The 16,487-nt window shown below is 38.1% G+C and overlaps 1 protein-coding gene across 2 annotated transcripts in view; it reads right to left on the reverse strand.

The window, feature by feature from the left end:
• Positions 1 to 1,275: 1,275 nt before the first annotated feature.
• The window catches only part of LOC125451251 (coiled-coil domain-containing protein 17-like), a 53,608-nt gene continuing 38,396 nt past the window's right edge, over positions 1,276 to 16,487 (reverse strand). Inside the window, exons 8-13 of one of the 2 annotated variants that reach the window (XM_048528175.2) lie at positions 15,753 to 15,937; positions 12,844 to 12,929; positions 9,515 to 9,730; positions 7,847 to 8,069; positions 6,156 to 6,266; positions 1,276 to 4,534 (exon numbers count right to left, since the gene is read on the reverse strand). In XM_048528175.2, the coding sequence (XP_048384132.1) occupies positions 4,361 to 4,534; positions 6,156 to 6,266; positions 7,847 to 8,069; positions 9,515 to 9,730; positions 12,844 to 12,929; positions 15,753 to 15,937 (995 nt within the window). In that variant the 3' untranslated portion in view covers positions 1,276 to 4,360. The remainder of the gene's footprint in view (positions 4,535 to 6,155; positions 6,267 to 7,846; positions 8,070 to 9,514; positions 9,731 to 12,843; positions 12,930 to 15,752; positions 15,938 to 16,487) is intronic. The other variant, XM_048528177.2, reaches the window with a different exon arrangement.

Consider the following 16,487-nt stretch of genomic DNA (forward strand, 5'->3'; position numbering starts at 1 on the left):
GATGAATAAAGTTATTTAAACTGTAGTTAAGTGCCAGACAGTCTTGCAGATTTATTCAAATTCAAATTTCATTTTTGAAACCATGATGAATTTGGACCCTGGGCACTGGAGAATGTCACCTGGGTCTCTAGGTTTTAAGTCCAGCAACAGTACCATTATGCTATGTTGCTTAAGTTGTTAAGCAGTTTAGCCTGAAATTTTATACAGCATCTACATTGTTGTGGCTTAATTGCAGGACTTATGCTTCAGAGTTAGAAAATTGTGACATCAAGTTTCAGTTCAGATTTGAGTAGCAGATCTAGGCTGAAACTCATGTGCAAACTGGAGTCTTATTACTGCTGCATTGTTACAAGAATTGGAAAGGGATGTTCCCCCTTGAGTCAGGAAGTGCAATTCCAGTCACTTCAGAGTATTGCATTCCCAACTTCTGAAAATCATCACAAATACCTGAATATTTCATCTTCTAACATCAGGAGATGGGTTGGAGTCATGACTGTCATCTCCTGAGATACAGCTAAGGTGGGAACTGAGGTAGGAAAACATCAAAGATTGCAGATAGAAAGCCTGCCTCTATTCACTGGGACTTTGACCCCAATTATCTGTGTGGCTATTAGATCCTTAGCCCTCAGCCCTCAATTTCATCCTCATATTCCCATCCTTGCTCATCCAGTGTCCACCATGTACAGAACTCATGAGCATCATTGTGACATATTTGAAAATGTTCCGAAAATTTTAAAAAGCCTTTCAAATTCCCAAGACAAAAATTGCTTGACTTAGATACTCTCAAAACAGTAAATGAAATACACTGAATTAAAACTCACACTGAAAAAAAATCGCATTTTAAATTGTCACTAATCAAGATAAACAACAACCATTCAAAATCACCCTCCAAACACTTTAGAACACAAGGAATAGGCAATCCAACCTCCTTAAGCCTGTACTGCCATTCAATACAATCATGATTGATCTCATCTTGACCTCAACTCCACTTTCCTGCCTGCTCTCCATTATCCCTCAATCTCATACTTTGTAAACATTTATTTCTTATTTAAATTTACTTGATATCCAGGCATCCACTACACGCTGTGGCAATAAATTCCACAGATACATGACCCTTTCAGAGAAATAGTTTCTCCTCATCTCTGAAATAGTAGGAACTGCAGATGCTAGAGAATCTGAGACAACAAGGTGTGGAGCTGGATGAACACAGCAGGCCAAGCAACATCAGAGCATCAGCTCCTCTGATGCTGCTTGGCCTGCTGTGTTCTTCCAGCTCCACAGCTTGTTGTCTCAGATTCTCCTCATCTCTGTTTAAATCTGCTACTCTTATACAAAAACTATGATCTCTCATTTTAGATTGCCCTACAAGATAAAATATTCTCTCTGTATCTACTTTGTCAGTCTCCTTTAGCATCTTATATACCTCAATTAGATCGTATCCTAGATAGTTAGTGAATCTTCTCTGAACTGCCTCTAACACGACTAGATTCCTCCTCAAATAAAGGGGACCAAAACTATATGCAATATTCCAAGTGCAGTCTCACAAGTGCCTCATATAGTTTCAACACTTCCCTACTTTTATACACAATTGCTTTCACATTAAGCGCCAAAAATCCATTTGTCATCCTTAATAGCTACTGTGCATGCCTTCCAGTTTTTAGCAATTCATGCACAAGGACACTCATCTCTCTGCACCAAAGTTTCTGGCCATTTAGATAACAAGTTGCCTTTCTATTCTTCTGATCAAAATGGATAACCTTACATTAAACTCCTTCTGCTAAATTTTGACCCATTCACCTAATCTATCCATTAGGATATTTATTTCAATTAACTGTCCCAACTACTTTTGTATCATCTCCAAGTTTGTTTCTAGTACCCTCCAGCCCTGCATCCAATTCATTGATATAAATTGTAAATAGTTGAGACCCAAAGACCAAAACCTGTGTTACTTGCTATAAAACAGAAAAAAACCTAATTTATCTCTGCTTTTTGTTGGTTATCGATTCCCCTATCCATAAATGATCCCTAATCCCATGTAATCTTACCTTGTATATTAACATTTTTTGCAGCACCTTATAAAATGCTTTCTGCAAGTCCAGATACACTACATCAATGAGATTTCAATTATCCACATTGCTTGTTACATCTTCGATGACCTCGAGCGCTTCATAAAACAGTGCTGACTCTGATGGATAGCATTTTGACTTTCCAAATGTCCTGCTATTACTCGTCTAATAATGAAATTCAACAATTTCACAACAACAGATATTAAATTAATTGGTCTATAGTTTCCTACCTATTGCTACCCATCCTTTTTGAATAAGGACATTATGTTAAAATTTTTCCAATCCACTGGAGCCTTTCCCACATCTGGGGAATTTTGGAATATTATAACAAGTGGTTCCACCATCTCTGCTGCCAATTCCTTTAATACACCAGGATCCATGTCATCAGGTCCTGGGGACTTGTCTGCCTTCAATTCAAATAGTTTGCTTAGTACTTTTTCCCTAGTGATGATGACTGTTCTAGGTTTCATCCTTTCTATAGCCTCTGCATTACCTATTAATATTGGGATGGTGCTAGCGTCCTCCACCACAAAAACTGAGGCAAAAAATTGATTTAGTGTTTCTGACATTTCTGTTTTCCTCACTATAACTCCTTAGTCTCATCCTCCAATGGCTAACATTTCCTTTAGCTACTCTTTTCCCTTTTATTTGCTTATAGATGCTTTTGCTATCTGTTTTTGTATTTCACACTAGTTTTCTTTTGTAATTTACCTTTGCTCTTTTTATTTATTAGCCTCAGAGGGTGCACTGAGATTGTTACCCAGCACGGTAACGAAACGTCTGCGGAATAACAAACCAGCTCGACGAGCCAACCGACCTCAACACCCACAACCCGAGCTACAAATCTACTCCAAAACCTTAGATGATATGCTTATTATGACATTTTGAGATCTTACTGAGTTGTTGCATTACTATAGTGACTACTCTTCAAAAGTACTGCTTTGGGTTGTCCTGGGGTTATGAAAGTTGTTAGATAAATTAACACAGCCGTTCTCCATGTCCTATTCTTATCAGCTGTCCCACTGACCAGCATCTCTGACATTTTAGCATTCAGATAAGATACACCTCACACTTCAGAAGAAGAATCCACATTTAGAAACTACTGCAGCTATGTACTCCCACCGACTACCACCACCTCTCTGTGTGGCTATCAAGTAGAGAAACTACTTAGGTAAATCTTAGAAATCTATTTAAGGTGTATTGCTTTCATCTAATTTTCACCAGTTGTCCCCCTTTACAGTTCAATCACTCCCGTTAGTATGGTTGTAATAATTAATAAATCCCAATTTTGATCTGAATGAAATAAAACGTAGCACTGTCATGTAACCACTTTAAAGATTGTTTTTAAAACTTTTTAAAAACTGCATCAAAACGTGAAGGTATAGATTTAAGGTGAGAGGGGAAAGATGTAAAAAGTAACTGAGGGGTAACAAAGATTTTCACTGTACTTCGGTACATGTGACAATAACTCAATCAATCAAATACGCAGGGGGTGTGTGTATGGAATGAGCTGCCACAGACAGTGGTAGAGGTGGGTAGAATTACACCATTTAAAATGCATCTGGATGGGTATATGAATAGAAAGGGTTTAGAGGGATATGGCCCAAATGCTTAAAAGTAGAACTAGGTCAGATTAGGGTAGCTGATTGGCATGGCCAAGTTGGACTGAAGGGTCTATTTTGGTGCTGTATGACTCTACGACTTTCCTACAGAATGTGACAGATTTCTTTTCAATGGGGTCACCTTTGTGGTATCTATTGCGAGTGACCATTCAACACACAACAGTTTGGGATGCCATGGGTTACTAGTCTTGTGCCCTGGTCAGCTGTTTGGATTGCAGGCAATGAGCCAGGTCTTGTCATTTGGAATCCATACATATGCAGCTCCAATGGATTAGTCACATACAACAAGGACCTGTCAGAAGATTTTCTACATAGATTAAAATAATAGAGATGAACCTGAGTATTTTGGCCGAGTTGCCGGACTCTATTGGTTTGGGATAGGAGATCCAACTCTAATTGGTCTATAAGGTATTATATTGAGCTCATGTGTATTAATTATCTTAAAAGCCCTGTGCTAACATATATCTTGCACATGTTGTTCCATTATGACATTGCACTTCAGCAAAATCTCTGACTAGTCACGAGCAATGCCCCAAGAGATCTCACAAGCGTCACTAATGGACGTTCTGTTCAGTTTTCACAATTTTTGCTGTTTAATATCATTCAACAGTGGAATACTTTTTCATATTTTGCATTTTGCTTTGTCTTGGGATTGGTGGGTTTGAATCATCATTATTGAGTTCTGGCTGAGGGAGAACACTGAAGTACCATCATATCAGCAGAAGGAGGTGGAGGGTCCACAGTCTCACCAAAAGAGGGATAGACCAGTTGAATAGTCGGGTGACGGTAAGATGAATTATAAGACGAGAATGGAGCATCAATGGGAATAGTAGTGCGTGCTGATGCCTGAAACAAAACAGGACAATATTTAATCCAAGTAATTAATAACTTCCTTATACTATCCTGAGTTCAATTCAGACCACGTATGCTGTTTATTTATGACAGTACAAGACATGGCCTTTCAACCCACTCTCCAAACAAGGAATCCAGGAAGGCACATTGCAAAGGTACTGTACTAATATGAAAGATTCAAATATTGTGTATTTTGAATAGGACACCACCTTGAAGCACTTCCCATTGCCTTATAAATGGAAGTCAATATCATCATATAGAGGTCAATATATAGAGGTCAATATCATCATTTAAAAACATTGATATGGAAAAATAGGTAAGGCATAACCAAATTCTCTTCACTACTTCTCTTCATGTTGCATGTTTTGTCTGTGGCATGTCCTTCAGTGACACTTCAACTGACGGCATCAGTTAAATGGCACAAAAGGTATTAGAATGACACTCACTCCAGAGAGTTACAGGAAAGCTTCACAAATTCCACTTCCCAAATAGTTACGTTATGTCCAATTGAAGATCTCCCTCAGCATAGTGGTTGGCAAATTGGTAGCAGTGCGGTGACCTGAAAGGGTACACACTGTAGGGGTTTTATGATTATAAATGCAAGTTTGTGTTGCTGTAATCATTTGCACAGGGATCAGGATTGTTTCTTCTTTCTGGAACAAGGGCATTCAGAGTAAATGAAGTTGAGATCAGTCAATACATCACAAATTATAGACAGAATCTGGCATATTTTCAGCAGTGGCAATGTATTCCAAATAAGCCACTGAAGAACACTGTCTGCTTCTAAATAAAAGATCTTCAACCTAAAAGAATACCTGATGTTCCTCTTTACACAGATGCTGCCTCACAGTTGGGAATTGCCAATATTTTGAGTTTTTATTTTGGATTTTGGATTTTGAATAATATTCAGTTTTTTTTTAGTTTTTCACCTATTTTAATGTACTCCATTTATCTTTGAATAGTGTGGAATATGACCATCTTTCTGAAGAAAAGTCATTGTCATAGAGTCATACAGCACAGAAACAGACCCTTTGGACCAACCAGTCCATGCTGAACATAATCCCAAATTAAACTATTCCCACCTGCCTGCTCCTGGCCTATATCCCACTAAACCTTTCCTCGTCACGTACTCATCCAAATGTCTTTTAAACGTTGTAATCGTACCCACATCCACCACTTCCTCAGGAAGTTCATCCCACATGAATTGGGACTGGTGCCTTCAACCAAAAATGAGTTCGATTTCTTCTGGAAGATAATACTTTAGAATAGGGCATATACGTAATTCAGCAAAGTATATGTGCTAAGTGTATTGTACTAAGAAGAACAATAGATTTTGAGCCCAGGATTCCAAACGTTCCGTCACTGGAGTTTTACGTTTATCATGTCTTGTTCTGTGTGTACAGATATAATACAGATTGATTGCTATGATTAGTCAAGAATTCCATTATCCTAAGAATCAAGTTGATTACCAGAATGGTAGAAGATCAATCAGAGGAGACTTGGTTTTCTCTATAGCCACAATTCCTATGTTTCTATGTACTGAAAAAACTGGGGTTTATATACTCACTTGGTGTGAGCAGACTAAAGTTTGAAATTGTGAAGAAATCTTACATACCAGTGGTGGATATTTATACAGTGTAGCATTATTGGAATCAATGGCTGCAGTTGTCTGGACATTTGCATCTCTTGCATTGACTAAACGAAGGTATAATTCCACATTTTCTAACTATAAAGAAAAGACAGAATAAACTGGCAAAAAATTAATTTATCACATTGTAATTTTAATGTATATATTCAAAAATAATCCTATTATGTCTGACAACGGGCCACTGGGCCCAAAACATTAACTCTGCTTTCTCACCACAGATGCTACTTTTGTCCAGAAATTCCTGCTTTTGTTTCAGATTTCCAGCATCTGCAGTTCTTTGGTTTTCTCATTTTCTTAGTTAATGTTTATTGAATTTCACCATAATGTCTTACACTTCCATAACCAAAGTGTTCCTCTAAATTCAAAGTTGGTGCATTTGAATTATTATGACTCAGTGGCATAAAAAAACCTCATCTTTTGTGCTATTTTCTATTCATTTTGTTCAACTATAGTATGTCATTTGAATTGCTGAACAATTCAAAGCATTTCTGAATGTAAGCAATTTATAATTAACAGTGATGTGCTATTTAACAACATCATTTATATAGTGCCTTTAAGTTAGATAAAGTTCCCAAAGTTCTTCACAGATATGTAACTAGACACACAATAAACAGAAATTTCTGGAAAAGCTCAGCAGGTCTGGCAGCATCTGAGGAGAGAAATCTGAGTTAATGTTCCGGGTCTGGTGCCCTGACTTTGAGGAATGGTCACTGGACCCAAAACGGTAATTCTGACTTCTCTCCTCAGATGCTGCCAGACCTGCTGAGCTTTTCCAGCAATTTTCATTCTTGTTCCTGATTTACACCACCTGCAGTTCTTTCGGTTTTTACATAGTAATAATAGGAGAAACAACAGTTGATAGAAGCCGATTTTTTAAACATTTAATATTAACATTGTGGAATGGGGCATTGCTGGTTGGGTGGCATTTATTGCATGTTGCTAATTGTCCTTGAGAAGGTGGAGCTGAGCTAACAGAAGCCTCCCCTTTCCAAATGACTTCCAGCTCATGTTAAGGAGGCCTTGTGAAGCATTCATCCACTGTTTTCAATGTTAACAGGAGCAAATAAAACCAAATTGTATACAACTGCATTTGGTAATTGTGCCTAGTCTACCAGACCTAACACAAATATAGGTGGGCTTCTTTCATACGATTGATTATAGCAGTTTGATTAATACATGAACATAAGAAAAAAGAAGTGGATAAAAAAATGACTAGCAAGCAAGAATCAATCCATAGAGAACACTTAAACATGGTGAGAAAGAGTGTGACCAATTCGTAAACTCCATTTCTGGTTCCCCAGGGCAATTAAATATGGCCCTGACAAACTGTGGGACCCTATTCTTACTCATAATCGCAACTAACTTGTATCACACAAGATAACTGAAGTGTCCTCTCCTCTCTGGAGATTGTCAGCTCCCTTTTAAAAGGTCTCCAGTAACTTTTTCCCACAGCACTTTACACCCAGCTTCTCTGCATCTACTCTTGCCAAGTCCCTTTATCATTTTAAACAGCACATTGGGGTCAATTCATTAATTTACGAAAAATCATACGCAAATTACTAACCCTGTCACCTACTTTCAGCAGTCAATCTAAACACAGTTCAATTTAAAACCATCAGTTACTCTGACCATCTCCAACATTATCCAGACTATTTTACCTGAGGCACTCCATTTAATTCACTGGTGGTCATGGATGGTTTAACTGGAAGAACTCGAATTGGAACCTTCCATCGGCCACTGATCACTTGATTCTGGGAGTCAAAAATATCGATCTTGATCCAGCCTCGTGAGATGAGACGGTTGATGTCCTGTCCATAGGGATCACAGCCCCCAGAAGCCTGTAGCTCAATTATAAGACTAATTCCTGGAGATGGACGCACCCTGACATAAACAAACCAGATAAATTGAATACATGGAGTAGATGACTAATACCTGTTTTAATGTGCTCAAATCATGCAATATTAGCATCTACTTTTCCATTCTTTCTTTTATTTTCCAGTCTCTAATGTCATTATCTGATTGAATGGCTTGGCACACAACATACTCATAGACCTCAGCTTAAGACCCAGTTTGTAGGTTCTTGTCCCTGGTTCAGTGATAATATTCACATTTTTCATTTAGACGAATGCAGGTCCAAACACCACTCTAGAGACTTGAGTACAAAGGGAGCTTGGACTATCGGAGATGCTACTTCATGGATTAAGCATTAAACCAAGACCCCAGCTACCCTTTCAGATAGTTGCAAAAGATTCCACAGCACTATTTAAAAAGGCATGAACTTATCCCAATGTCCTGACTAATTTTTACTTGTCAACTAACAACAAAAAAATGATTATTGGATCATTTATCTCATTGCTGTTTGTGGGATATTGTTTTGTGTAAATTGACTGCTACAGTTCTACATTGCATTAGTGACTATGTTTCAAAAGGATTTCATTGGTTGTAAAGTACTTTGGGATGCCATGAAGACATGAAGTGAATTTAAATTCATGTATTTAAAGTCTTCCTTTCACGTTTCCATTTATCCTACTCCCATAAAGACAAGCAAACGAGGTATTGTATTGATCCACGGTGTCGCTGTTGAGATGCCAGAGCTCAAAAGACAGCTCATCAATCTCACCTTCCTTTGAAAATGATGGATGGCTTTTAGGAAAGAGAATGGTTAAAATATTTCATATAATATGGGCAAAATAAACCAAAATACACTGCTTTCAGGACCATTGTGACAGGAAGGCTCTCTGAATATTTTTGCAATTACCTATTATTTTTAAAGCACTGTTGCACCCACATTAAAAAGGTTTTAGGAGTACAAACTTGTAGAAGTTTTATTATTCTTATTTATATCAGCCTGCACCCATGAGTATTATTTCCATTACTTTCATGATATCAAAACACAACCAACCAATCAGCAACCACCCAGTCAGCTCGTAAAACATTTAACCAGCCAGCCAGTTAACCACCCATCGATATGACCAAACACAAGTTCAAAAAATATAGGTGCATATTCAGGCCATTTGGCCCATCATGTCTGCTCTGCTATTTGATCATTGTTGGTATGTTTCTCAACCCCCAATCTCATGCCTTCTCCCATAGAACCAGATTACCAGTCTTTTATCAGCTAACCACACAAATACCTTAAGGCAGTTTATGAAGTGTTATTTCATTACTGCAGAGAGTTCAAGTTTGATCCGTTCTTAACTGTGAGAACAAACCAAGTTTTAAATGGCAGTTTGTCTCACAGAATAGTTCATTTATGATTATTATACATTATTTATAAGTTAAATGGGGGACTTATTATGTTGAAGTATGGGCCATGCTAATAACACCTTGGCACAACTTGCTTGACTGCCAGGATTGCTCTGTTGCCTCCACCAGCCTCTGGAAAATAGGCTGGTAAGTTGTCAATATCGCAGTAGACAGCTGGAAGTGGAGAGAGATCGCCCATTTCCTGTCCACCATGGTAAAGGCCCACCACCAGACGGCAAACCCGATACGCAGAATCCAATCCCAGGAGAAAATCATAGAATACCACAAAACCAGCTCTGAAAGGAAATCAGTCATGGAGTTGTTAGAACTTTAATACCTTGTCCAAAATATCAAGACTTAAGCAGAATATCACACTCTAAAGTCTACTTTTCAAAGAATTTCCTGAGGCTGTATTCCCAGCATCCAACTTCACTGGGACTGTTGAAAGTATATGTCAATAATGAAAGGGGCAGTGCTCCTTTAGGAGCTCACAGAAAACTTTCTCAGATGTTGAAATATTATTGGAATAAACTTTCTGTTACTTGCGTAAGTTTTTATGAACATCATCAATTTCAGTGGACTGTTCCAGACTAAACCTTGCTACAGACACCATTATGGAATCAATATGAAAATTGTCCATGATGCTGTTATGTAATTCATTAAGAACTAAAGCATTCAACATCCAACTTAAATATAATATGGTTTTTTAATTCATGACATTGTATTTCTATTGTTTCACATAAGAGTGTAAATAGCTGTTGATGAACCTACAGTATCTAAAAGGGACTTGAGTCACAACTCTAGCACACGGCCTTAAATTTTACATTAATACACTTGTCTCTCGGCCATTCAGTTCCTAGAGTCTTCTTTGCCATTCACTTAGATCAGGGCTGACTTGTAACTCAACCCCATTCATCTTTGATCTGCAGCCCTTGACATCTTTATTATGAAAGTTCTCATTCTCACAGATTTCAACTGATTCGTGAGCCACAGCCTTTTACATAAAATGTTATACATTTCCAGGGTCTCCCACCACGAGAATTTTTTTCTGCTCAATTCTGTCTAATCAAAGTAGTTTAAAATATCTCTAATATCTCCATACTTAATAACATTTCAATTGGTGTATGTGTAACATTAAGCATGACAGAATGAACACAAAGGAGATTTACGGACTTTATTGTTTATCCATGTATACAACTTAGATTCTAAAAAAGGGAATGTTATTTTAGGTTTATGGATGAGCAATTGGAATCTTGAAGTTGTTGCAGGAGAACTATCTGATGTGGGTTCAGGAGAACTTCCTTGAACGCTATTTCTCTGCCCAACTAGACAGGTGGTACTGCTGTATCTAGTGCTAAGGAATTAAATAGGATCAGAGATAGTAAGAACTGCTGATGCTTGGGTCAGAGATAACATAGTGTGGAGCTGGAGGGGCACAGTGGACCAGGCAGTTTCAGAGAAACAGGAAAGTTGATGTTTCTGAAGAAGGGTCCGGACCCGAAATGTCAACAAGAAATAGTGTCAAGAGTTTTCATTGGATCATTCAAGACTGATCATTGGATCTTGGCTTTGATTAGTATTGGCGAAGAGTAAGAAACAATCAAAAGTAGATTCAACCCTCTCAACTGCAATAGAGATAATTTCAATGTGATAAGATGGGATCCAGGCAAGGTAAAATGCATTCAGGTTTGACTGAAAGTACAGTAACAGAACAATGCATCACCTACAGCTATATACATTCTAATGAGGCTGACAGGGCAAAAAACTTAATCCGAGTCGATGGCAGAAGAGAAATAGAAATAGAATGAGAAAAAAAAAATTGCTGGAAAAGCTGAGCAGGTCTGGCAGCATCTGTGAAGGAGAAAACAGAGTTAACGTTCCGGATCCAGTGACCCTTCTTCAGAACTGATGGTGGCTGGGAAAACAGCAGTTTATATGAAAATAGGGAGGTGGGTCAGGTAGTGAGGAATCGATAGGACAGAGCCCAAAGAGACAGCAAGACAGTTGGACAAAGGACAAATGTGAAAATGTTGTCTGATGCACGTCAAATCTTCTATAATTTAATTTGATTTGACTTATTGTTGTCACATGTACCTAAATACAGTGAGCATTTTTTTGTTTTGTTTTGCATGCAAACTCGAGTGAGTACCAGGCCATAGTTAAGAAGTTGTGAGGGGAAATTTAAGAAAAAATGAGACTGACAAAGGAAGAGCAAAATGGAAGTTAACATCAAAGAAAACCCCAAATCTTCTACCAGAATGTAAATTTTATGTGGGTGGCAAGAGGTGGTTTGGGGCCCAGTAGCAAGAAGTGATATATACATAGAGGCATAGGGCAAGGCTGGAATACTTAATAAGTACCTTGTTTCAGGAATTACTAAGCAAGAGGAGGTTTCCAAAATATTACTAAAAGCTGAAATGATAGAGGTAACGGGCAGGGTTTGAGTACGAAAACAGAGAAGTTATGTCGAACTATGATAAACTCTGACACATTACAAATAGTGTGTTGCAGCCAATCTGGTAACCACATTTTAAAAAGGAGGATATGCAGATCCTAGTGAAGGTAAAGAGGAGATTTATCAGGTGGGTTCCATGGATAAGTGATTTCAGCTAGGAAATTAGGCTGGAGAGCCTGGAGAGATAATGGGAACTGCAGATGCTGGAGAATTTAAGATAACAAAGTGTGGAGCTGGATGAACGCAGCAGGCCAAGCTCCTAATATGCTGCCTGGAGACCCTGGAATTGTTTTCCTTGATGCAAAGGAGATTGAGGGGAGATTTGATAGGGATGTTCAACAATATGATAGATTTAGAGAAGATAAATAAAGAAAACCTGTTTCCATCGGTTGATGGTACAAGAATTAAGAGACATGCGATTTAGTTTATGGGCAAGTTACACAGGGGACTATGAAGAAAAAGCTTTTTTTTTAATGACCTGACGCCTGTGGCCCACAAAGGTTGTGCAAGTAGAGACAATGAATTATTTTAAAAGTTAAGTGGATGAACATTCGAGGGAATTAAGCTTGCAGGGTTACTGGGATTCAATGGAGGAATACAACCGATTGGTATAGACTCAATGGGCTAAACAGCCTGCTTCTGTGCTTAACAGCTCTAAGATTAGAGAAAACTATCACTTACAATTCTCAAATGTTTCAAATTTGAGTAATAACATTGACATGACCAACAACAGTTGGGTTCTTCCCAAACTTCCTTTCAACAGAACATACTTTATTCAAGACTTATTTTTAAACTGAAGCATACCCAACAAAACATTATACCAACTAAAGAAACCAGAAATTCAATTTACAACCAATTTGTTTGTTAAACATTTTAAAAGAAGAATTTGCATTCGATTAATTTTATTTGATTATATTTTTTGTGGCACTTTAAGATCCCACTGAATGGACTCACACTGGATCATACGGTGCAGGACCCAAGCCCTCACTGGAATCTAGAAAATGTTTAGCAAGAGTCGGAGTTTGAGGTCTGGCATCCTCCTAAATCAATGAAATACAAAGCAGAGGGTTTAACTGTAAGACTTACCAAAACACGCGCTATACATTCTTACAATTATTTTCTAAGTGCTGGCTAAAATAGTCAGAATACACGCAACTTCAGTATACTGTATTGTAATACTGAATTCTGTAAAGTATTGTTATGGATTATTTGTCTTCATCTTTATAGAAAAGCCACGTGTGTTTGGACATGTAAAATATTTAGCGTTTAATAAATCTGATATTGCATTTGCAAATTCTTCACTGTTCTGTATAAAAATCCTTTTATTCTTGGATAGGTCAGATTCTGAATGGTCAAAAACTAAATCAATGAGCTGGACTTCATTTAGCACACAACTGGCAAATTAATTTAATAGCATAAAGGATTTTTGATGCCCAACGTATAACTATTCACCCCAGCAGTGATGCTGTCTGAGATTGTCAGACAGTCCTGTGTCAGACTCTACACTAGTGCCGTCTACAATAGATTTGTCCAGAAATTAGTCAATCACCACAACACTTGGGCTCAGTTAAACCAACTATCTAACACATTTTCAATTCTGGTTTAGAGACTAAAATTCATTGGAAAAGTTGAAACCAACAAGATAAAGTAGCAATGGCATGGATGACCCTTCCACTATGTCCCATTCTACCTATCTTTAGTCCACATGAGTATGAAGTACAATGTTAAGTACTGACTTGTTCTGAAGCAAAATACTATAGATAAATTCAGACTTGGTCAAACTTTACTCAAGGGGGCCTATTCAGACCATATTGTTCCCTCATTGTTCTGACACTGGAGAGGCAATGGCCTAGTGTTATTATTGCTCGACTATTAATCCAGAAACTCAGCTAATTTTCTGTGGAACTGGGTTGAAATCCTGCCGTGGAATTTGAAAATGTGGATTTAAAAATTTACCACAAATCCATTGTCAATTGTTGGAAAAACCCAGCTGGTTCACTAATGTCTGTTAGGGAAAACTGCTCCCCTTACCTGGTCTGTCCTACTTGTGACTCCAGACTCACAGCAATGTGTCTAACACTTAACTGCCCTCTGGGGTAATCAGGGATGGGCACCAAATGCTGGCCTACACAGTAATGCCCACATCCCATGAATGAATAAAAGGTCAGCATTCCAATTAGAGCTCTCACATCCTACTTTACTGTCTTTTCCCCATTCCATTTTAAATATTAACTCATTCCTTCTAAATAATGCTAATGCTTGCTTTACCATAGACGGTAACTTATTCCATGTTGTTCTCATATCTGTGTGAATAAATTTTTCTGTGGATTCTTCCAGCAATTGTTCAGAGTTTAAAGGCAGAAAGAAAAGGCTGAAAGATGACCCAGTAGCGGTTTCCATTATGAAAGATTTTGGTAACATGGATTCAGTGAGAACACATCCACTTAGGGGAAGTGTGTAACTAGAGGCCTTCAATGTCGGATAATCACCTCGAAATCCAATATGGCAATCAGTAAAAAATTCTCACTCACTGGTTTAAGGGAAGCTGAACAAACATCCAAGGCAGAACAGAATAGTCAGTTACCGTTGTAAATTTAGTTAAGAAAAAAATGGAAGAAAACTCAAGTGGAGAATAAATTCCAGACAATCTGAGTTGAAACCCAGTTTCTCACCATTCAAATGCTGTATATCCTATATAATGTCCACTCAATGATGAAATAGTGAAACAAAATCACTATTAACACTCCTAAAGCTAAATAAATCTATTAGATGCTTTCTAAATCTTCCTGGCCTTTCATGAAAATGTCTTTGTACACAGTCCAAAGCTTAGCTCAATATTCCAGGTGTGCTTGTTCAGATGATTCATTGCAAAGTTGCATTGCTCCTGAAATGTTGTTTATCTGCAGAATTGCTTTGCCTTTTTCTTGCTATTTTCTTTTATTTGAATGAACTGCAGAAACTTGAAAATACAATCTAGGCTGACACTTGGTTTAGTAATGTGCAGTCTTGCACAAAGTTACCAGCTTTCAGGAGAGATGTTAAACCGAGGTGTATTTTGTTGCCTCAGGTGGCTGTAAAAGATCTCACTGCTTTGTTATGAGGAGAAGAGTTTCCCCCAGTGTATCTGCCTATATTTATCCAACATCACGAAAAGAGATTTTAACAACTGTTTGACAGCTGTGGGCCCTTGCTGCATCCAAATTAGCTGCAGTTTCTTGTCATATATTACAACAAAGGCTCCACTAAAAGTGCATTTTATTGTCTGTAAAATGCTTCAGGATATCCCATGGTTGTGAAAGGTGCTATATAAATACAAACATTTTCTTTCATTCTAAAGCTGCTTCTGCTCTAGCCTAATCGTAACCTTGGAATGGCAGTCCTGCTATACCAATGCAAGCTTTTTAGACCGATTATGGTTAAGGATGAGAATAGTAAGTGACCAGCTTTGTGTCCTGTACTCAATAGGAGCTGAGCTGGGAAGCATTCCTTCTCATGGGACTCTGAGAAGGAACAGAATTCCATTCTGTCAGTCCCACGCTAGAGGTAGAAATAGAGCATTAAGCCTTATGTTTGATTCCAAGATCAATTTTTAACCATTAACAACTCAAACTCATTTCCTCCCCTTTCCATCAATTCTACCACTGATGACTCAATTTTGATGTAAAGTTTCACATCAGCAGCAGGCCAAATCTCCATTCTTTGTGCTTGAAAAATGAAAGTTGGGGATATCATGTCATACAGTGCTTCCACACTGTAGGGATTCTGGTGGAAACCATTTTCCTCTATCCATATCCTTTTCATGTTCAGAATCATTCAAGTGAGCAAATCCTTTTGATGCCTAAATCTGCAACAGTTTCACTTACCATTGGCAGAAATGCAGGAGTTCGCACAGTGGCATTGGGAAGGTCACGGGTCTTTGAGTTCCTCATGTGACGCTGAAGACGCCGAATCTCCATCTCTTGTTTCAAAAGGTCAATCTCAGTCTTCAGAGCCCTCATTTTCTGGTAACTATCTTTCTGGATCAGTTGATCACTTTCATCTTCATACACTAAAAATTAAATTTTTATCTTTAATGAGAATGTTTTATTCCTGTCTTGAACCAAGTGGCGTTAGTGCTTGGAAACAGGAGCTTTTTATCATTGATATCAGTGTGAAGCATTTGGCAATCAATGTACAGCTCCCTCTTCTCTGCCTCAACAATATGTCTGAACCTCAAACTTCACTAACCTGCACAGCTTGCAACAATGTGGAACTTAACTCACTGCATCTGCTAATCTAAGACCTCTTAAACACCTTGCTGTAAGAGCATTATTCAACTGTAGCTCAGTGACTGGCACTCTCAGCTGAATCAAAAAGTTGTGTGTAAGTCCCACCAGAGAACTTGAACAGATATGTCAAGACTAACACTTTAGTGAAGCACTGAGTGAGTACTGCACTGTGGAAAGTGCAGTTAAGATGTTAATGGAGGCACAACCTGCCCTCTCAGGGGAACAGGTGGATTTCACAGCACTGAACAAGAACTGTGGCATTCTCATTGGTGTCCCTCAACCAACATCACAATAAAACTTGACAACGTGGCATCACATTGTCTATAAGAA

The sequence above is a fragment of the Stegostoma tigrinum genome, chromosome 3 (genome assembly GCF_030684315.1).
Source record: "Stegostoma tigrinum isolate sSteTig4 chromosome 3, sSteTig4.hap1, whole genome shotgun sequence".
NCBI lineage: Eukaryota > Metazoa > Chordata > Chondrichthyes > Orectolobiformes > Stegostomatidae > Stegostoma > Stegostoma tigrinum.